Source organism: Lactuca serriola, chromosome 3 (assembly GCF_051521515.1).
Source record: "Lactuca serriola cultivar US96UC23 chromosome 3, Lser_US96UC23_V15, whole genome shotgun sequence".
NCBI lineage: Eukaryota > Viridiplantae > Streptophyta > Magnoliopsida > Asterales > Asteraceae > Lactuca > Lactuca serriola.
The window spans coordinates 64889934-64912684 of NC_136410.1; the positions used below are offsets into that span (position 1 = coordinate 64889934).

The 22751-nt window shown below is 34.9% G+C and overlaps 2 protein-coding genes and 1 long non-coding RNA gene across 14 annotated transcripts; 2 read left to right on the forward strand and 1 right to left on the reverse strand.

The window, feature by feature from the left end:
- The first annotated feature begins 9032 nt into the window (after window positions 1-9032).
- LOC145092492 (uncharacterized) lies at window positions 9033-15171 on the forward strand. Of its 11 annotated transcripts, XR_013702557.1 has the most exons (9): window positions 9033-9211; window positions 10759-10815; window positions 11570-11611; window positions 12977-13079; window positions 13485-13641; window positions 13905-13978; window positions 14469-14535; window positions 14707-14744; window positions 14888-15171. It is a non-coding gene; the product is annotated as an uncharacterized LOC145092492 (long non-coding RNA). The 11 variants fall into 11 exon arrangements; XR_013702558.1 differs by lacking the exon at window positions 10759-10815 and having other exon boundaries at window positions 9040-9211; XR_013702560.1 differs by lacking the exon at window positions 12977-13079 and having other exon boundaries at window positions 9042-9211.
- Window positions 15172-16244: 1073 nt separating this feature from the next.
- Window positions 16245-17566, forward strand: LOC145092494 (dihydroflavonol 4-reductase-like1). The gene is made up of 4 exons (XM_079030434.1): window positions 16245-16356; window positions 16455-17064; window positions 17158-17352; window positions 17425-17566. Exons 1-4 carry the CDS (start codon window positions 16245-16247, stop codon window positions 17564-17566), a joined length of 1059 nt encoding a protein of 352 aa, XP_078886560.1.
- On the reverse strand, window positions 17480-21656 carry CGL1 (alpha-1,3-mannosyl-glycoprotein beta-1,2-N-acetylglucosaminyltransferase). Of its 2 annotated transcripts, XM_079030433.1 has the most exons (17): window positions 21360-21645; window positions 21143-21193; window positions 20776-20863; window positions 20565-20627; window positions 20433-20467; window positions 20265-20341; window positions 20119-20164; window positions 19656-19718; window positions 19378-19444; window positions 19241-19309; window positions 19087-19156; window positions 18860-18921; window positions 18658-18748; window positions 18490-18583; window positions 18287-18388; window positions 18044-18214; window positions 17480-17836 (listed from the first exon to the last, which is right to left on the reverse strand). In XM_079030433.1, the coding sequence occupies exons 1-17, from the start codon at window positions 21426-21428 to the stop codon at window positions 17717-17719; spliced, it is 1338 nt and encodes a 445-aa protein (XP_078886559.1). In that variant the 5' UTR covers window positions 21429-21645; the 3' UTR covers window positions 17480-17716. The 2 variants fall into 2 exon arrangements, 1 of the variants encoding a protein (XP_078886559.1); XR_013702563.1 differs by lacking the exon at window positions 17480-17836 and having other exon boundaries at window positions 18168-18214; window positions 18486-18583; window positions 21360-21656.
- Window positions 21657-22751: the final 1095 nt, after the last annotated feature.

Genomic DNA, 22751 nt, shown 5'->3' on the forward strand with positions numbered 1-22751 from the left:
TCAAAATAAGCCAAAATCCCGAAAATCCGTCTATCTGACACTCCGACTCACTGAGTCACCTTTTGGACTCGTCAAATTCATCTTGTGACTCAACGAATCTATCAGGCAGAAGGCAGAATTTTAGATTTTAAGCAATGAATAAACACTTAATGTATCAAATACAATAGAAACCAAGCAAGGTTATGATACCACTGATGGGTTTTGAGCAACACAACAATCCTATGGTGCACATGCAAAACCCTAAAGCTTTGGATCTAGGTTTCTCAATTGTACATGCAAAATTATCCAAAGCTTATAATCCTTAATTCTAGCATATCAAAATCGAAATCAATAACTAAATAAGTTCAGATGATTACCTTTAGATTATTGCAAGAATCTTCAAGCTTTGAGAGCCTAATATCACAAATGTAATACAACTAATCGATCACAAACACCAAGGCAACAAGAATGATCTTGAAGAGAGAGGATGGTGGCTCAAAATCGGCTCTAAGGACTCTAGGGTTCTTTTGGTAGCCGATTTTGGATGCCCTAGGGGTCCTTAAATAGCTGAGCTTGTAACGTCCCAAAATTCAAGACTAAAAATTTTCTTTTTAATAAAACATTACTTAAAGCAAAATCATCAATCCAATTATAATCAGAGTATTAATTACCAAAACACATGTTCATTATCAGAGTAAAACATTCTCAGACTGTCTAATCTATGGTGCGTGCCATGCGATCACCCCGAGCTCTTCCCTCCGCTACCGGAAGTACCTGAAACCAAAACTGAAAACCGTAAGCACGAAGCTTAGTGAGTTCCCCACCCTACCACATACCATGCATAACCACATACTGCACATATTGGGCCATGCCCGCTATCCTGGGCCTCGCCCGCTACAACAGCCCCGCCGCTCCAGGCCCCGCTTGGCTTCGAGCCCCGGTCGGATACAGATCTATTTCACTTAGGCCTCGCCTGTCACAGGGCCCCGCCCACTAACATATAATTGCACATAAACATATCACATCACATCACATAAGCTAAACACATACTAACGGATCTTGTCCTAAGGCCTCGCCTATCTCTGGGCCCTGCCCTTGTCCTGCTACTGATGAGTCATGGAACCCTGTCCATACTCTTGCTGATAGTGAGGTACGGGCCCAGCCTACCCTCACTTCTTCTCTAACTTGGGCCTCGCCCCTGATCTGCTGCTACTGAGATGTGGAACACCATCCACACTCTGCTATTGGTGAGATACGGGACCTCGCCCACACTCACCTCCCTACCAGGCACATACGAGTATCACACAGACAACAAGTATAAACTATCACATAAACCATTCCTTAGGCACCCGCCCTCTATCATTGGACCTCATCCTGAATATCATACTAGCATACTGTGCCTAGGGCTGACCCCCAGGTCTTCTACTCATAACTACATGGGCCGACATTGTGGCCGTAGATCCGTTCATACAAAGGGAAACTCACCTGCACTAGCTGATCTCGCTGATGATCCTACTAGCTGCTGACCGGCAATTCTCTGAACTCCTGCTCCACTAGCTCCCCGAGCTACCAATAACAACACACATATCACTTAGCTCACTGATCCCCCAAAATTCAACTAAGTCAACTCTGGTCAAAGTCAACCTTCCAGGTCAACCCTACTCGCTGAGTCTACCTACTGACTCGCCGAGTTCATATGTTCAGAGTCCTTCTATTTGCGTCTCGACACGCCGAGTCAGTCCATGACTCGCCGAGTCTACCGATTTCCGAGTCCTGACCTGTCCAACTCACCGAGTCTCCATTCGACTCACTGATTCGAGTCTCGACTCGAAGGGTTTGGGATTTCGCGACCTGACTCGCCGAGTCCAAGAACACACTCGCCGAGTCCAAGACAACCTTCAACAGACTCGCAGAATTGTTCTTCCAACTCGCCGAGTTCCTGCCCAACTTCATCTAACTCGCCGAGTCCACCCATGTGACTCGCCGAGTTGCTCCTAATCTTAATCCATTCAGTGGCTTTTCGAGCCATGCAGGGGCTCCAAACTCTAGATCTATCCTTCCCAAGCCCATTCCTCACGTAAAGTTGCAAACTTTACGTGTAGAGAAGGAGATCTAGGCTAAACACACCATAAACTAGGTTTTAAGACAAGGAGGTTTAACAACCAACCCAAAGACTGATGCTTTATGACATATTGGACCATCCCAACACTAGATCTGAAGTGGCAACCACATTTCTAGGCCCCAAACTCGGATTGGGTCTCAAAAAACCATAAAACCCCCAAATCTCATAACACAAAATAGATCTAGATGCAAAGGAGGGAAAATAGTAGTTTATTACCTCCAAGATGGACACAAACTGAAATAGATCCCGGATCCACACTTCCCCTTTGAAGCAACCTTCTTAATCTTCAAGCTCCTTTCCAAAGTTTCCTTCCTCCAAGCTATTTCTCTCAAATGATGGAAGCTCTAGGGTTTACTGGCTCTCTAGGATGATAAGGAGGCTGAGGAAGGGACATAACACCCTTTAAATAGGATACAACTCCCAGGATTAGGGTTTTCCTTGAACAGAACAGACTCGCCGAGTCTCCTTGGCCAACTCGCTGATTCGGTCACTTACTCCTCGACCCGAATCCCGCTCGGACTCGCCGAGTCGACCCCTAAACTTAGGGTTTTCTTTCCTTTCTTGACCTTCAAAACTTTGGGTGTTACAGAGCTGCTAGAGTTTCAGTCAAAACCCTAATTGGATAGCTTAGGCCCTAAGCAGCCCCAAGAACCTTCTGGAATAAGGCTCTTGGACGATTTCAAGGTGGGCTTCCACCCTAATTTCGTCCACTCCTATAATCCATAAGATCCACAACCCAAATTCAGTTATCTTATAATTGCAATTCCAATCCTCTAAGTTCAATTAATATCTTTTGATCACAAAATTAATTTCCTAATTAATTCTTGACCAATATTAATTAACTAATATGATTTCTCTTTCAATATATTATTCTTATAATATATTAATAAACCATAATAACCTCTTTCTCCATAAATCATCCAGTCAAGTTGCTTTGGTGAAGGCAACCCAAAAGGACCATGCTACAACCAGGTCAAGTACATACCAAATATACTTATGGACTTAGCCACAAATCCAACAACAAACATGAATATATATATATATATATATATATATATATATATATAGAGAGAGAGAGAGAGAGAGAAAAGAGGGAAAGCCACTTACGCTCTATGCCAGACGTAGGGGGATTAGAATAAGAAGAAGGTTCAATAGAGGAAGTGTCTATAAGCATCAGTGAACATCCAGTGATATCAGATTCCAAGTTTAAAGGATTCACAGTCACAACAGTAGCTTCCGCATTAGTAGCCTGAAAACGACCAAGCCCAACCCCAAATAACTTATGGCGAAAAATATTGGCAACAGACAAAGCAGAGGTAATGGAACCTCTTGACAAAGGTCGAGATACCTCAGTAACAATCAAACCCTCGGATGAAAAAATAGAGAAAAAGGAGAGCTTCCTTTTGGTTTGAGGAAGTACGTAAAACTTCAATTGAAGGACCGTCGGAGTCAGACAAGGGGATATTATCATCAGCATGTTTTAGCGCAGGGTCGGTGATCACAGGGCAGTCATGTAGAGAAGAGGATGTTTGGGTCTCTACAGGATCATTGGACTCAGCAGATGTAGGGGGAACCTGGGTATCCGATCCTCCGAATTCCTGCAACCTCGATCCAAGAGCACAGGCATACCTCTTTCTTTTTGGAGGGGAGGTGGCGATCAACTGATCAGGACGATTCATTATGCTCTCTAAGGAAACCACTTATTCCGAACCATATTTCCTTTTTAACAAGTCCTTCATGGAAACCCTAGTAGAGGAAGACGGAGGTTTCACGCTGCCTGAATCCATCTTCACATTTTTCTTGATCGGAGAAGAGACGGGCGATATCAAAGCTTCTAAAGACAGAGGATTCACGGTGGAATCCATACTCGATTCGAGGGAGAAGGGGAGTCTGGCACAACAACGTCCTCGATGACCACATATGAGTCTGTTAACCGTTTCTTATGCAAAAGATCTAGCAGAGTTACATCTCAACCGACCACAGTTTCAACCAGTTTCTTACCCAGTCTGTTCCAAAGAGGACTCAAGTCAGCCATGCCTAGGGTCACCTCTTCTGATTCCGCCCACTTAACATAGTTCTGATCCAAACGATCAATGATTTCTCACTCTTCAGTGGATAAGACTGGTGGAGCATCAAAACCCTTATCAGTAGTAGCGCCATATGTCATGGGGCCAGAGAAAGCAAAAGCATCAACAAAGAAGAATTCCTCTTTCCACCCTTTAACGGAAGTAGGAAGTCCATCTCAAAGTTCTACCAAACCATGGCGAAGGGAAAAGGAGACCCAATCGCCATTAGACATGGTAATATAGAAATGATGAAACAAAGTTACAAAAGGAGGAATATAGGGCAGAGCACATGAGCATGAAACAAATCACCTTCCAAAACCCGTTTGGAGGAATTTGAGCGATGTGTAGTTGGTAATAGTCAAGAACCGCTTCCAGAAAATCAGGGGCAGGGAGGCGAAGCCCTAATTTGAAATGAACCCTGTACACTCCAACAAAGGCAGTTGGTGTGTCGGCAGTTTCATTTCCAAGCTCCAGAAGGCGAGGATGGAATTGGGGATCAATGTGGTATTTTTTAAAGAGGGCAGCCAAACTCTTGACGGAAATTTGGATTTCACGGTCTCGATGTTGGAGATGTATTTGCTAGCCATGAGAGAAGAGAAAGGAAGACGAATAAAATTGGGGAGAAGTTCGAATGAAAGAAAATGAAATGAACCAAATAAGTATTTGTAAGGGGATGGAAGAGGGAGTGATAATATGGGAGACAAAATGGCAGTTACACAATATACACCCCTTAAATGGAAAAGAAACAAAAAGATAGTTATAGGCAATGATGGTCTCTAGGAGTTGTCAAACCGTCTCATCAGAATTCAATTCAGGTGCCTCGCCCCTTTCTATTCACAACGGTCCTCATCAAAAACCTCATTAGTTTGAATTAATACTCACAACGGAAAGTAATAATCCAAACTGGGGGGGGGACTTAATAGGGTATAGGGTTAATCACCGTTCCTATACGCTCAGAATGAGCGAACTACCGAAACTCGCGTAACCCTCGAATTGTGTGAAAACCTCGAACCACATTCGATACCTAACTGAACCTAAAGTACCGAACATAGGTGAAGAGGTGACAAAAGAACGAGATGTTGTCGCTATAGTATAAGAAAGTACATGGGAACTTAAAGAACCAGGTACAATTGTATAACGGTTTCCGAGTTTTTTCTCTTCTTACCATCGGATTTACGACCATAAATGCGACAAGACCTCGGATCAATTCGGTAGAAAGGAAGGTCGGGATGTTTTCTACTCCAAATATGAATAGGGGATTCGATGCACTCCTGCAAGGTACGCTAAGAACTACTCTCTCGCTTCGATTTAAGAACCAACCCAAAATCATAAGTTCAAAACATGAGGATGTGTACGGCCATGCCTTCGCCTTCCCGCGATCCTCTGAAGTACCTGAAACATAATCCAAAACTGTAAGCCAACGCTTAGTGAGTTCCCCTAAAGTACCAACACAAATCATAATCACAATAACATGATGTATACAGAGCCTTTAGTCTGACTGGAACGCCCACCAACCTATAGTATATCTGGTAGGCTCACAGAACCTTCAACATGACTGGTATGCCTCAACGGGCCTTCAGACTATCTGGAACGTTCTCTGGGCCTTCAGCCTGAATGGTACTCCTCTCGGGCCTAGAGTCTATCTAGGACGCCTTGGGTCTCTCGGCCTTCAGCACATAGCAGGACCGCCTCAACCTAACATACCATCACATATCAACTTATATCATATCAAACCTAGCTAGCATATATATACAGTCATACAGATCTAACAGATCACTAAGCATAGCATCATCCTATATACCAAGATACAGATCTAACAGATCACTGCAACATACAATCATGCGGTAAACCAAGATAACAATCCAAAGGGGACAACCTTGGTGCCTTCGACCCAAAAATACAGTGAGGAAAACTCACCTCGCAAACTGAACATAACTGATGAGGTCCGAATCCGAATCCCAGCTCTCTAACTAATACTTATTTCCACCAGGTGACCAAGTCCATCAAAATCCCAAAATACCCTCAAGGTCAAACTTGGTCAAAGTTAAAGTCAACTAGTCAAACCCACCGAGTCAACTGAGTCAACCCACCCGAGTCAACTCAATAAGGCTCACCCAGTGCGAGTATGCGGGGCGTACTCCGGAGGTACGTATGACATACACAAAGCCTCACAGTTGACCACCCATCGGGGTGGTTGACCGAGTATGCAGGGAGTACTCCTATGTACGCGGAGTGTACCCTCGAAGCCTCCAAACTCCATTAAGTTCTTAATGGATTAAGAACTTAAGTCCATATTTCAGATCTAAGGTCCAAATACACTCTAGAGTCATAAAGTTTCCAACTTTATGACTTTACAAGTCTAAAAAGTGCTTAACACAAGGTCTTAATCCATTAAGATCTTCTACAAGATGCATGAAGCAAATCTAACAAATGGGACCTCATTTTTATGGCTTAGGACCCCTCCTAGGGTCTGAAAGGACATCTCAAATCGACAAGAACAAATCATGCACAAGATGAGACTTTTGGGACCAAAAAGTAACATAAAAACACCCAAAAATGAGATCTAACAAACAAGACATCAAGGTATGAACTTTATACCTTCTAAAGATGGAGAAGGATGCAAAATTCCTAGATCCAAGCTTGCTTCAAGCTTTCCAGCTTCACCACCACCTTCCTCTTCATTTGGAACACATAAAAACTCACACTAAACCTTCCAAGAACTCAAATGAAGCTAGGGTTTGCAAGAGAACATAAATATGTTGATAGAGGCTGGAAATGAGAAGAGAAATGAGGCTTAATTTTGCTTAAATACCACCCAAATCCTAAAAATTAGGGTTTTCCTTCTTTATCTAGTATGCCCCGCATACATAAGTGTACGCCCAATGTACATACATGTACGCATGACGTACTTCTCCGGTCAAAATTACGAAAAATGCCACTAGGGCTTCAAGGCACTTTCTCTTGGGACTTAGGGACCGAAATGTCATAAATAAAATTATAAGGATGAATTTAGAAGTACCTTAACATCGGGATGTTACATGAAGGCTTCTACTAAGTTAATCGTCGGAGCGTTGTTTCGGGACCCTGTCCCGACCAACCATCTTATGAATATGTGATTGTTTCTAGGTAATCCATTGTTAGAAGAAGTTACTCAACTCTGCTAATATGTAGGATGGAATCGGAGGCACATCATGTACCCTAGGCAAAAGGGACGAATTACAAATTTTGAAAAGTGTTTGAAAACACGATCCTTGAATCTATCCAAGTTTGTATTTATTGTTATTTTGATCCCTTAAATTCTAACAACACCCACCGACTGTCCAATGCCGACTTCACCTACCATCCCTCAAACCCTTCTCCCGACTTCACCTGTTGATCAGCAACCCATCTTCGAGCTTAACTCTCAATCATCCACCAGTTACAATGACACAACTGAATCACTCCCATCCCTAATATCTCCTAACCACCCTTCACCCATTAATCAAACTTCACACCCAATGCTCATACGTGCTAAGCAAGGCATTTTTTAACCCATACGTAAATTAAATTTACACCTTGATACCAGCTCTCCTATTCCCAAAAATTATTTACAGGCTTTTAAGGATCCAAATTGGCTTAATGTCATGAATTATGAATATACCGCACTTATCTATAATCAGACTTGGATACTTGTTCCAAGACCTCCTCCTGCTAACATTATTAATTGTATTGGGTTGTTCAAAAAGAAACTCAATGCAGATGCACCATTATCATGATACAAAGCGCGTCTTGTTGTCAATGGCCGCAGTCAGCGACCCAATATTGATTGTGATGAGACTTTTAGCCCGGTGGTGAAGCCTGCCACTATTCGCACGATTCTTAGTATCATTGTCACTCATAGTGGCCTATTAGACAACTTGATGTAAAAAATGCGTTCCTTCATGGTCAGCTACAGGAAATGGTATATATGCATTGGCCTCCGGGTTTTCGTGATCTTTCTCGCCCTGACTATGTTTGCTTGCTTCAGCGGTCTTTGTATAGTCCGAAGCAAGTCCCTTGTGCCTGGTTTCAACGATTTGCCACCTTCACTTCTCACATTGGTTTGTTCATAGCAAATGTGACTTTTCTTTGATTATTTATCGTTAGGGCACTTGCATGACATATTTGTTGCTATATGTAGATGATATTGTTCTTACCGACTCATCGAATCAGCTTCTGTCTCACATCATCTCTTTATTGAGCATTGAATTTTTTGTGACAGGCCGTGGGGATCTTCAGTTCTTCACTACTTTCTGGGCATCTACCTTATATATTTATTAGAAATTTCATAGTCATGCATGTTTAATAAGTTTATCTGATCTTTATGGTTTTATCAGAATAAAAGTTAATAACTATTTTAAAAAAAGTACAAAATCCGAACGCTTCTCTAATATTAATCATGCAACCAAAGTCGGTAATTAATAGGTTTGTAAAAATGACCAAACTCATCAAAGATTATATCTGAGTATTGAACAAAATCAAAAGGCAATTCAAACATGCTTCTTAATAATGCCATGGGGTTTTCTTATTAAACTTTTTCCCTAACATTTATTAAGATGTTATTATTTTTGTTATGAAAATAAATAAATAAAAATCAATTAAATAGCACATGATTAACTTGTGATAGTTATATATAAAAAGGATAACAGAAAATACATCATAATTTAATTGATAAAAATTTAGAGGATATCATTTTTATATCCAAAATAAAACAAAAACATGTGTTCTCACTCATCCTGAATCCTGATCTTGTATGGATATTATTAAATATTTTGATAGGCATATTGGCTTTGTTTGTTTGGGCGAGATCCAACGCACTGTAGTACACTTGTACGTAAGAGGAGGTCGAAGTACATGTGTACTAATAGTCTAATACCAAGTACAACAAATTACCCTATCAATATAAACTCCTTAATTTCCTTGGTATAACTAGAGCAGTAGTCAATAGTCATTGAAAAGAAGTAAATGAAGATCGACGTGTTTGTGAATGACGAAGTTTCAATAACGCCATCACACTAACTTTGTGGTTAGTTTTCTTCTATCGTTTTCATTATACTCTAGTCTTCTATAATATTACTAAATAATAGTAATAAAAATAATAATAAACTTTCATAGTTTATTACATTTTTTAAAAACAGAAAGATTTTTTATACTACAGGTCTCTTGACCTATAAACATATACTTTAGGTGCTTGTACTTTCGCAGGTGGTTTTAATTTTTTTTTTTTAATATTTTTGTTGTATATATAGGGGTAATTTCGCAGATGGAATAGGTCCATCTGCGAAATACTCACTCTATCTGCGAAATCGTGGTATTTTTTGTATTATTATTATTATTTTTTTTTAAGTTTGACTATGAAATGAATTGGTTTGACTACGAAATAATGTTGCTATATAAAAAGTTTTGTAGAAAAAATATCATTTTGGTTGTTACATACAAACCAAATATTCAATCATTTTTTGAGCAAATTGTAGAGAGAGTTCCTAAACAAATAACAACCAAAATGATATTTTTTCTACAAAACTTTTTATATAGCAACATGATTTCGTAGTCAAACCAATTCATTTCATAGTCAAACTTAAAAAAATAATAATAATAATAATACAAAAAATATCACGATTTCACAGATAAAGTGAGAGTATTTCGCAGATGGACCTATTCCATCTGCGAAATTACCCCTATATATACAGCAAAAATATTAAAAAAAAAAAAAATTAAAACCACCTGCGAAAGTACAAGCACCTAAAGCACAGCTGTGCTTTAGTTGCTTGTACTTTCGCAGATGAGAAGCTCATTTCGCAGATGGGGCATTTCCATCTGCGAAATCGTTGGTTATTTTTGTAATTTCGATTTTTTTTTTACTATTTTTGTAATGTCATTAGTGTAAATGACTATTTTTGTAAATTTCTCTTACAAAAATCATATTACTGTACAATACTAATGTTTAGTTTTTTAATCAAATAATTTAAGAGATTAACTGTATTAATATATATTTTGAATAACATTTTTTTTATAATTTAATATATTTTATTTGATTTTAGTTAATAAATGTCTTTATCAGGCTACTTTGAGATAAAATGTACCTCAAGTCAATTCATTAATCATTAATAACTAATAATTAAATTAATTAAAACTGTTGCGTATGATGTTATAGTTTGGGTTATCTCAATATAAACGTAAATTTTTGGTTTCCAGTTACATTATTCTTTGTTTGTAAAAGATTAATTTTAGGTTTTCGATTGATATTGAACTTATGGTTGATATTGAATATATATATATATATATATATATATATATATATATATATATATATATATATATATATCTTAATTACCTTATAAAGCATTTTTGATCAAATGTTGAATTTTAAGTCGTACAAACATAGAATGCAATCAATTTATACATTACAAAAAGAATAGAATACATATGGTCAACAGTTGAAAAGATCAAATCTCTTATCCCCTATTCTTAGGCTATTTTGACCCGATTCATTCCTTATCTCCGTATTTCCCCAAATCTCGCAATTTTTGTTCACAAATCTTGGATATATATCGCTGACGTTTCCATTTCTAGGGTTTAATTCATCTTTCAGCATTCAACCACCATTGTCACACCCGTCGCTTGGCACGGGTAAACGGCTAGTATGTATATATATATATATATATATATATATATATATATATATATATATATATATATATATATACACACACACATACGCGCTTAGGTTCATGTGAGATAACCTAATTTTGTGAAACCGTAAGAGACAATCTTAGCCACTCATTTTGTAGATAAAAAAAATACAAAATAATTGAAAATTTTCGAAAACAAAAATTTCAAATATTATTTTCGTCATTTATATTTTCCAAAAAAAAATGCAAAAAAAATAAAAATAAAACTACCGTTTTTTTACATATTCTAATAAAATATTAGAATATTTTACATATATGACAAATCTAGTAGAATATTCTAACATTCTAAAAATCATATTAGAATATTTGCAGTGTAATATTCAATTGAAATATTTCACGTATTTTTCAAAAAAATTGTAATTTTTTTTTGGGTAAAAAAAGTAACGAAGATAATAATTAAAAAAATAATTGTCGGATTTTTTCCTTTTATTTTGCATTTTAAAATTATTTTTAGAATGTGTCTCATAGTCTCACAAAACTAATATGGTCTCAAATGAACTTGAACATATATATATATATATATATATATATATATATATATATATATATATATATATATATATATATATACACACACAAACATATTTATGATGATGTGTTATGGATGACAAACTACGAGCGACTTAATTGGCATTGTTTCTACGTTGTTCACAATCACGTCGAACTTCACCTATTTCAAGCTCATCTTGCAGTTGACTGGAGCCTTATATATGATCATTGAGATTAAGAAGAAGGTAACAATTGATCACATTACATAAAAATATATTATTATTATTATTATTAGTGATATAATATCGTTTTTTCTGTTAGATTTTAATATCATCTAATATAAGTTAGATAGGGTAAGAGGTTACAAAAATTTTGTTGTGAATGTGATGTAATTGTCTCATATATGTATGTTTTTATATTAATGAACATCAGAAAAAAAAATTACCAGATCATATTAAAATCGCAATAAACCTCAAATAGAAACTATACTTAAACGAAGAACAGTGAAATACATGGAAAGCATGCAATGAAATCAGCCAACATCGGCTTGTACCCAGCCGAGAAATAGAAAAACCAGGCCACTAAAGAGAAAACTGGAAACATGTCTAGCCAAAGTAATGAAAAAAACAGAAGGCAAATTGGTGGAAACATCTAGAAAAAAAAAAAGATAGAAAAGAGATAGTATACCACCACCCTAAAGTAACCCTGCTTGAGTAAAGGGACCGCACATGGTGGAACACTCCCATTGGATAGAGAGGCAAACAAGTATCATTAAAAACTTTTTGTAACACGTGTCCAAGAAATTAATCCAGGCATTAACCAAAAAAAGAAAATAAAAGTGGTCCAATAAGATCAAATCATTGTTAATAAGGGAGCTTCAAAGTTTATATATATATATATATATATATATATATATATATATATATATATATATATATATATATATATATATATATATATATATATATATATATATATATATATATATATAGGGTAAAGTGAATATACCTAACAATCTTATATAAGCTTAGGTACCTAACTTCATCAAACTACGTCATTTTGCATTAAATTTTCATTGCAATCATCCAAATTTCTTAAACTTCATCCCTAAAATTGATTTACTTCAAAAAAATTTGGAAATTCATTATTATATTTCTCCTACATCCTTTCATTTGTAGCGGTAGGATATGAAGCCCATCCGGTGGTATTCGATAGAAAAACGTGATGTAAAAGAAAGATATTGGTGAAAGTCCAAAGATTTTGGAAGTAATCAAGTTATGAGGTTGAAGTTTAAGAAACTTAGACAATTACAATGTAAATATGATACAAACCGATGTAGTATTATGGAGTTAGGTACCTAAGCTTATATAAGGTTGTTAGGTATATTCACTTTACCCATATATATATATATATATATATATATATATATATATATATATATATAAAGCATATTTGATATTTTTGAAATTTTTAAAAGGTATTATAACTACTGCATCATATACAATCAACTTATGCTTACAAATAATCATTGATATTACATTTCCGTTTCATAAATTAAATCACCTTAAACATTAAGGTTTTAGATATTAAATCAAGCTATGTCCCTCTAGACTCACATTTTTCCTCAAACGGGAAGAAAACCCCTAATTAGAACCGCCAATGTCGCTCCACATCCCCTCGATTCATCATTGTCACTACCATCGGCAGTGAAAGGTAATACATTCCTTAACTGATTTTTTTTTTGCCTTAAAAGTTAATGTTGAATGTATATAAAGATGATTGTTTCTTTTGAAGTCGTTTTCAATTAGATATGTAATGTGTTTTTTTTTTTTTTTTTTTTTTTTTTTTTTTTTTTTTTTAAATTTTATGTTTTGATTTGAAAGAGGTATTGAAGATGAGTGAATGTAAATTTAGTTTCATTTTCCCCTATAAATGAATATTGCAATATAGTTGAATTCAGACTCTGATTAGTGAATGCATTTGTTATCTCCTCGTGTCCTCTTATACTTTTGCATCTGTTTAAGCTTATTTATTATATCATCCATGTACCTTTTGGTTTGATTTGGAATTTTCTCATTGAAATTTGTTCAATTATACATGTTCCATTTCCTCTTTCAGATGCGAGCAGGCTATGGTCGTTCTCTATCTGAGTCCCTCTTTCCCCTGATTTTGGCCCATGATGTTAGTGGTGAAATTGCAGCAATTGGACAATCTGTACAAACTCTTAATGTTGGGCAATAAATTTTTGGGGCACTTCATCCAACAGCTACGAGAGGTACTTACACTGATTATTCCATTCTTGCAAAAGATCAACTTACCCGAAAACCATCAACATTCTCACACGTGGTATTGTGTTATGGTTTCTTAACATTATTAACTTCTCTTTTCTTGTTCATTTTCTTCATATATATATATATATATATATATATATATATATATATATATATATATATATATATATATATATATATATATATATATATATATATATATATACCAACTACATCAAATCCATATGTTGCTTTCATGATCATCCAGGATGCAAATGCAATTCCTTTTGCTGCCCTAACAACATGACGTGCTCTTAAATCTACTGCCAGGATAAGTAAAGGGTATGTTTGTAATCTGTTGCACTTTTGCTATAAAAATTAATCAGGAGCATTTTCTCACTTATGTGTGGCTGGTTTTCTTAATAAATCAATGTACTTTTAATAGTTCCAAATCGCTATAATAAAAGCAAGCTAATGAGCTTCATATTAACTTAATCGCAAAGCGATAAAGTATTTCGATTTTTTTCTGGAGAAGTTCTTTTATACTAAACCTTGGATGGTTACAAAATCTGACATATGTTGATATTATTCTTTTCAAGGGCTCAATAGCACGCACTGCTGTATTTTTATTTAGATCAACAATATTGATATAATTATACATTTCCTTTGTTTGATCAGGCTATTGCAAATGCTAACACAAGCATCTTACTTTTACTTACAAATATTTTAACATACATTGCAATTTCTTGATTTAATCATTAATGTAGTAAATTTATTTTTTGTATATCAAAGTCTACTCTTTAAATTAATTTCATTTTGTCCACTCTTCAAGTGACACGATAATTGCAGCCATAGATCTGATTAAGGACCGTGGAGTTGACAACCAACATATCAAAGTGGTAAAATATTTAGTATAAAATCATTTATTAAACAATATCCTCATGTTTACATGCCCTCGTATGAAATATATTTTATAAAAAAAACAAAAAAAAACATATTATCATTGCATTGTTTGTTAATTTAACTCAAAAAAGTTTCATGTTTGACCCTTCTTCATGTTCCTTATGCAGGTTTACCTTCTTTATTGTAGATCCAATGATAGCAACAGGTAAATCACATCATTAGCCAAATGTCTTAAATACCTTTTAATAATGATAAAATTACAAGATTTTCTTTTTCTGATTTGGGTTTATCAAAAAAATCATATTCTAACATGGTCAAAAACTGTTTTTTCACTTTTCTTTCTTATAGAATGGTGGATTAGATCAAAGGCTATTACTTTGTGAAATTTGGAGATGAGAGTGATAAAGTACTTGCCATAAGTGAAATGAATGGAGGATTTTGTTAAACCAAACCAGTGTAAATTAGACCATCTACTAACAAAACAAATGTTATATTACATAGTCTAATCTTATAGTACTAAGAGAGTGCCCTGTATATGTTTTCTAATGAAGACATATTTGTCTATGTGAAAGTCTTTTATTTATGCATGTAATTTTGTGTAAAATACGTGTTGCTTCTCTTTTTTCTTTTCATTTCCACTATGTAAGGTTTGACATGGAATAACAAATGTAAATGGTCTATGTTGAACTTCAAATGAATATATATATATATATATATATATATATATATATATATATATATATATATATATAAAAGAAAATCGAAAATTTTCCACTGCATACAGGAAAAACATGTGTTGTCGGTGCAACCCCGGACACCTAATGAAAACCGCCCCTGGAGTTGGTATGTTCGATTTTATGAGAAAATAAGAGTTTAGCTTTCTCAAGAACTAAGATGATCCATGTGTATATCAAAAGTTAATAGTTGCATTAGCATTTTTATAATCTTGTATGTTTATGACATATTACTCATGAAAATGAGAATATCCAGACTTTGCTAGATAAGTGTTTCTTTATGAAAGACCTAAAGCATACTATATGTATATACAATGCTACATGTATATACAATGGGAAACAAAATACATAAAGATAAGTCGAAATGATCAACAAGTTTTCCCAATCTTTGCGGTGTTATTCACAGAGAAAATTGTTTCAAAAAATAGGTCAACAACTTTTCTAACGTTAACCAAATAACCAAAATGCTAAACGAGCCAACCTTTTTTTAGGATTAAATTAACCAACCTTTTATTTTGCATCAGAATAACATAACAAACCTTTGAGAAATTAAATATCATCCTACTTATCTTCCTACCCGTGTAAAATGATTATCTTCCTACCCGTATAAAATGATGACACGTGGCTTAAAATATTATCAATTTTATCCAAATATGATATCTGTCACCATTTCACATGAGTACAAAGATAATTAGAAAGAAAAAGTAGAAAGATATTTAATTTCTCCTGACGTTTAGTTTCTTCTATCAAAGGTAAAAGAACTTGTATTTTGTTTTTTCTATTGTCAGTCAACTGATTTGCATTGCAGCATTGCATTTCATGCTTTGAAACCAACATTTGTCCTATCTCAAAGAAAACTAAACCTCACAAGCATTACGTGACATACCTTCTCCATACCATCTTCTGAAAACGTTTGAGACACACACAATATATTTCAAAATATCAAAGCATTATGCCTACAAAAAAAAGTAATGACTCATCACAAGGTCTGTGTAACCGGTGCATCCGGTTTCCTAGCTTCCTGGCTCATCAAGCGACTCCTCTTATCCGGTTATCATGTTGTTGGCACTGTTAGAGACCCCGGTCTGTGTCTCACCATCTTCAATCTCTTCCTCCTTATATAACATCCTACTAACCTTTTTTTTCTTTTTTCTTTTTTTTAATTTAAATTAAATTCGCAGCAAATGAAGCAAAACTAGCTCACCTATGGAACCTTGAAGGAGCAAAGGAGAGACTCCACTTAGTGAAGGCGGAGCTAACAGAAGAAGGAAGCTTCGATGATGCAATCATGGGATGTGAAGGCGTCTTCCACACGGCTTCCCCTGTTCTCGGGCATATTACAAACCCTAGGGTATGTTACATACGTATGCTTCTGCTTTTAGTTTTAAATTTTAATCATGATGAAGTGTTTTGCTTCTTCAATTTGAATGTTGTTTTTCAGGAGGAGATTTTAAAGCCGGCTGTTGATGGGACACTGAACGTCTTACGTTCATGTAAGAAAAATCCGTCACTGAGACGAGTCGTGTTCACCTCTTCGTCTTCTACAGTAAGAGTAAAAGACAAATTTGACCCTGAAAAACCCGTGGATGAGTCCTCTTGGAGTTCCGTTGAAATCTGTGAGAAGTATCAGATCTGGTATGTACTTTCGAAAACCATGGCGGAAAAAGCAGCGTGGGAGTTTTGCAATGAAAACGGGATCAATCTCGTGACTCTTCTTCCCTCGTTTCTTGTTGGACCAAGTTTACCTCCTACTTTATGTTCTACAGCATCAGATATCCTCGGATTGCTTAAAGGAAACTTCTCTTCTCTAATAATCCTAACTACTAAAACCATAACCATGTGTTTTATTTTATTCCTAAAGACATATTTGGATTTTGGATGAACAGGGGAAACAGAGAGGTTTAAATGGCATGGGAGGATGGGATATGTTCATATAGATGATGTTGCTCTTTGTCATATTCTAGTTTATGAACATGAAAAAGCTCAAGGACGATATTTATGCAGCTCAACTGTAATCGACAATGATGAACTTGTTTCCATTCTGTCATCACGTTATCCAACACTACCAATTCCAAAACGGTATTGAAAAAAAAATGAAAATTGATTTGCTATAACTTTACTTACTATAATTAATTGAAAGCTAATTTGCAGGTTTGAGCAGCATGATCGACCATATTATGAGTTTAACACGACAAAGATAACCAGCTTAGGGTTTAAGTTCAAGTCGATTCAAGAAATGTTTGATGATTGTATCACGTCTCTTGTTGCACAAGGCCATCTTTCTATTCCTTAGTTAAATCTGGAAACTTCTCTTTTCATCAAAATGTTACCTCAAGTGTTCTAATATTTACTGATACATCTTTCTATATATAGTAATCAAGAACAACAATTTCGTGCTAAAAAATATTTTTTGTGTACCTTTGACTTTGAGAGAAGATTTGATTCAAACAAGATTTTGGATCCCTAATTGATGAAGGGAATCTGGCCCCACAAGAAATACTCGCTTTAATGTTTGGTGCCGAAAAACAACAACTCCTTTATACGCTGTTCTTGGTATGCCATCCTGAATAAAGTAAAAAAATAACATAAGTTATTATTTGAATAAATTGCAATTTTGGTCCCTGAGTTTATCTCTTTTTATACTTTTGATCCCCCAAAGTATCTTTTTTGCAAATTTAGTTCTTATTGGAGGTTTTTCATTTTTGTAACATTTTTTGTCATTGTTCCAAGTAAAATGACTATATTGTCCTTTATCTGATTTTTTTTATACCTTCCACTCCTCAAAAATGCCAAATTGTTGAGCGATGTTTTCAAAATGTGATTGATCTTTATATTTTATACGCACATCTCCATCTACATTATTTGTCTTCAAAACAAGATCACTTCCATAAAGAAGTTTTGCATTTTTCACCATGTCTGCAAAATGCTTCACAAATTTATCCTACAAAAACAATGAAAATGGTTAGTTAATTACCTGTTGACTCATTAAATTAGTTTTAATTGAAATGCTTACCTCCATTAGGTAGCTTAAGTTCATCGATTTCCAATCAACTTTAACATCATTGAGCTTAATAGGTTTAAGATATTGTTGGAAGAACTGTCCCAAACTAGAACCCTGAAAACATATAGAAACAAGTAAGTAATCAATGTATTCTATCATTTTTATGTATGACTAAACAAAAGATGAAATGAAAAGTTAATATAGAAGATACCTACATGCTCCCCAAAATTGTAAGTCCTGCATACTTCTGGACGAATGAATTGTCTCCCTTTGTGATTTTCTTGTAATCTTAGCCAGTCATCCCAGTAAGTAATATTTTGTCAAAGAAAATTATCTTTAAAAGTTTTAACCACAAAAAACAATTTTTTCAGAAAGTAGGATATGCTTTTGGCCATTTTGGAGAAAGTTCATCCCATGTAGGTTTAGCTAGCATCCATCCAAGACCAGGGAAAAAATCTGACCGATATAACATATCTGCAAATTGTATTATTTAACAAGATTAAATACAAAATGGTTTTCTATTTTGATAATTGAAAAATAATAATAATAATAATAATAATAAAGAAAAAAGAAGATTAGACTTACAAGGATCATGCACAAATTGCTTTTGCCCGTTGTCATTCCATGAGGAGATAGCCATGATTGACCTATAAAGTGACTGAATAAGTAATGATGTCTGTCTCGATAAAGTGTTGTGTACACAAATTTCTTTATTTTTTCAGCAGGATAAACCGTTTGAACGAAACTAAATGACCATTTTACCCTTCATTAACAATACGGACATAGTATTTATAAAAAAAACAGCCACTTACTTATCTTTATCCAGGAGCCCAGCTCCAGCCTCAAAGTAATCAAAAAAATCAGGAGCAATCTCCATATCGTCTGCATCCCATGAATGTCTAAACTCATAATGTTCTTTCTAATTCTAATAACAAAAACAAAAGTGATATGCTTCAAAATTCATACCTTCAAGTATGATGACACGATTAAACTTATGTTTGTAAAACAGTTGATCCATTGCCCACTTGTAATGACCTGAATATACAGTGGAAATGCATAAAGAAAAGTTCAAATGAAACTTATAAATTTAATTTATGGCTTACGTGCGATCTTGTAATATGCAATTAACTCCCCAGGCCTTTCAGTATGTACAGGTTCATAATCCAAGTGCTGTAACATATCACAGATAGACTTCAATTCAATATAATGGAGCACATAAGTAGTCCAATATCAAAATATTTTTTCATTTTTGGTTCTTATTTCAAGTCTTAAGGGACCAAAATCGACATGAAGCTTTGACATGAAGATCAAAAGTCAAAACTGAAACATATTATCATTCATTGCTCAAGCAATAACATATTAACATATATGATGACATTACCTGCATGTAGGTCAGTTGATCATAACTGAGTGCCTTTGCTCTAACATCAGAATTTGACCCATCCTGAAAATTATAATATTTAAAGATATGAAAATTGTAGAAAAATAACAACATACTATGGGCTATGAACTCTATAATAGCAACATATACTTACATTTTGCTACCAATATTAGCAAATGTACTTTATCTCTTAAATATGGCCAATATTGGTTAAAAAATGTAAGTATGCTGCTATTATGAGCACAAAATTGTTCATATGTTGCTATTATGTGTTATGAGTAACAAATTTCCCTTATCAGTATAAAAATGTAAGTAAGCTGCTTTTATGGGTAAAGAAATGTAACTACATTTCTATTATGACTAAAAAGTAAATAAAACGTATATTGGTAAAAAGAGTAAAGTACATTGCTATTTCTAGCAATTTTCCTTTAAAGATCAAGAAAATTATAAAAATTATGCGTACCTGGGATACGAAAATAGGAAACTTTGATGCGACTAAACTATGATATCTGATAATCATGAAGAATGGTTGAAGAATTAGTCGACAGAAGCTTAATTGAGTTATGGAAAAATTTAAGATAAGAAAACATTTATGGAAGAAAAACGTACTTTAAGATAGATTTGATAGTTCTTTCTAGATAATCAGCACGATTGCATGCCATAATTACAACAGCTGCCACTGGTGCCTGGAATGATGATTTACATACTTTATTATAAATAAAAATTGATAGACAGGAGATTAGATTATAAAGTTGGTTTTATTATTCTTATACAAACCTGTTCTTCCCGTGTTAAACTTCTGACACCTTTTTCTGGAAATTGATAAGTATAAGATCAGACTGGTAACACGTTTTCATCCATAAAGATAAATCTGGTATTTCTACTAAGTTATCCATGGAATAAGCTTACTTTCAAGATCTTGAACAACTGCCCTCAGATGTTCACACTCCTGTTCTTGACGTTTTACTTTTTCTGAAACAATAGTAGATGTAGAATGTCAAATTAAACTATTAAAGAAAAGAGTCTCTTCCTGATGAAAGAATCAAAAACAAACATGACATCATAATGGAAAAAATAGTTAGAAACAACAGGATTCATTTTATCAAATGAGATCAGTTACCTTCCAAAACCACAATATTTTCCTGATTCATGCTTATCTGATCAATTAGTAACCGCATCTGATTCCTGCAATGATTTTCTGCTTCCACCTGTTATGATCCAGATGTTCACTAAATACTTGTTCAATAGAAATTTTTAGGATAGACAGCACACAAAATCAATAGTGCCAAGAAACAAGTCAACAACTAATAAGTTTTCTAGGGTAAAACAGATACGAAGGATGAAATTGAGTAGATCAATATGATTACATAGTTAGATGAATAAATTATCAACTACATAGCTCAAAAATGTTGATATTTTCAAGCAATAGAGAATATATAACTAGGAAAATAGAACAAATATACGCTATGTAAGGGCAATATACGTACTGCAGTTTCAAGTGCCTCGGCGTACTCAGATTGTGTGGCAAAAAGCTTCACCTGATGAAAAACAGAAAAAGTAAGTAAAATAAGCCAAAGTTAAATAGTTACACACCAATCAGGAATTAAACGGGAAAGATGCATAACATAGGATAGCGATTAATTAGACCTAGATGGCTGGAATTCAATCGATTTGCCTAAAAAATGTGTTCAAATTACGTCGAACCTGGGTATATATGAATCCGATTACAACGAGGATGAGAAGGTATCTGAAATCGCAAGACCATCTCGCCATTTTTCTTTTTCTTTTTTCGTCCGTAGGGCTGCTTTTTTGTGGATCAAAAGCTTCAGACTAGAAATGGGACTGAAGCCTTCGATCTCTGATCGCAAGAGGGATCAAGAATTCTGACTTAATTCTTCTCTGTTCGTCTGGGTAGTCGAACCTTCTTGCATTACTTTACCCATGAAATTTCAACATCCGGGTCATCCCATGTCTGTAGTGGAAGACTACTCCCGGATGCTTAAGGAGGTTGTACGGTACAAGTATTTGATTCTCTGCACACGCATAATTGTCCGTGGGCAATTGGGCATTGATCATTTGATAACTATGTTTTGTCGGTTTTACTTAGGGGTTTCAACTTATGACCCGGCAAAATAAAAATACACGAAACGAAAAGAAATTGGGATAAAATCAAAATTCGAATTCATTTTCGTGTTGTGTTCGTGTCAAATATAAAAAACACGATGTCGTGTTCGTGTTTACAAATCCACACGAAATTGACACGATTGAGCATGTGTTTGTCGTGTTTTTCGTGTTTGTCGTTTTTATCGTGTTATATATGATTAAATATGAATTAAATAAAAATAACAGTTATGTAATATTATCTTTGTCGTGTCGTGTCGAGTTGTCGTTTTTTAATTTGTTCGTTTTCGTGTTAGTGAAAAAAAACACGACATCGTGTCGTGTCGTGTTCGTGTTACAAAAAACATTGTCGTGTCGTGTCGTGTCAGACAAAAACACGACATGACGGCCCGATTTGACACGGCAAAATAAAAATACACGAAACGAAATGAAATTGGGACAAAATTAAAATTCGAATTCATTTTCGTGTTGTGTTCGTGTCAAATATAAAAAACACGATGTCGTGTTCGTGTTTACAAATCCACACGAAATTGACACGATTGAGCATGTGTTTGTCGTGTTTTTCGTGTTTGTCGTTTTTATCGTGTTATATATGATTAAATATGAATTAAATAAAAATAACAGTTATGTAATATTATCTTTGTCGTGTCGTGTCGAGTTGTCGTTTTTTAATTTGTTCGTTTTCGTGTTAGTGAAAAAAAACACGACATCGTGTCGTGTCGTGTTCGTGTTACAAAAAACATTTTCGTGTCGTGTCGTGTCAGACAAAAACACGACATGACGGCCCGATTTGACACGGCAAAATAAAAATACACGAAACGAAATGAAATTGGGACAAAATCAAAATTCGAATTCATTTTCGTGTTGTGTTCGTGTCAAATATAAAAAACACGATGTCGTGTTCGTGTTTACAAATCCACACGAAATTGACACGATTGAGCATGTTTTTGTCGTGTTTTTCGTGTTTGTCGTTTT

Bases quoted from the DNA above. Each gene is read 5' to 3' on its own strand.
- LOC145092494 (XM_079030434.1), top strand. From the start codon at position 16,245: ATGACTCATCACAAGGTCTGTGTAACCGGTGCATCCGGTTTCCTAGCT. The intron at 16,357-16,454 runs GTCTGTGTCTCA...TTAAATTCGCAG, and splicing joins TGGCACTGTTAGAGACCCCG to CAAATGAAGCAAAACTAGCT. The intron at 17,353-17,424 runs GTATTGAAAAAA...GCTAATTTGCAG, and splicing joins ACACTACCAATTCCAAAACG to GTTTGAGCAGCATGATCGAC.
- CGL1 (XM_079030433.1), bottom strand. From the start codon at position 21,428: ATGGCGAGATGGTCTTGCGATTTCAGATACCTTCTCATCCTCGTTGTA. The intron at 20,468-20,564 runs GTAAGCTTATTC...ATCAATTTCCAG, and splicing joins AGTTGTTCAAGATCTTGAAA to AAAAAGGTGTCAGAAGTTTA. The intron at 20,165-20,264 runs GTACGTTTTTCT...CATGATTATCAG, and splicing joins ACTATCAAATCTATCTTAAA to ATATCATAGTTTAGTCGCAT.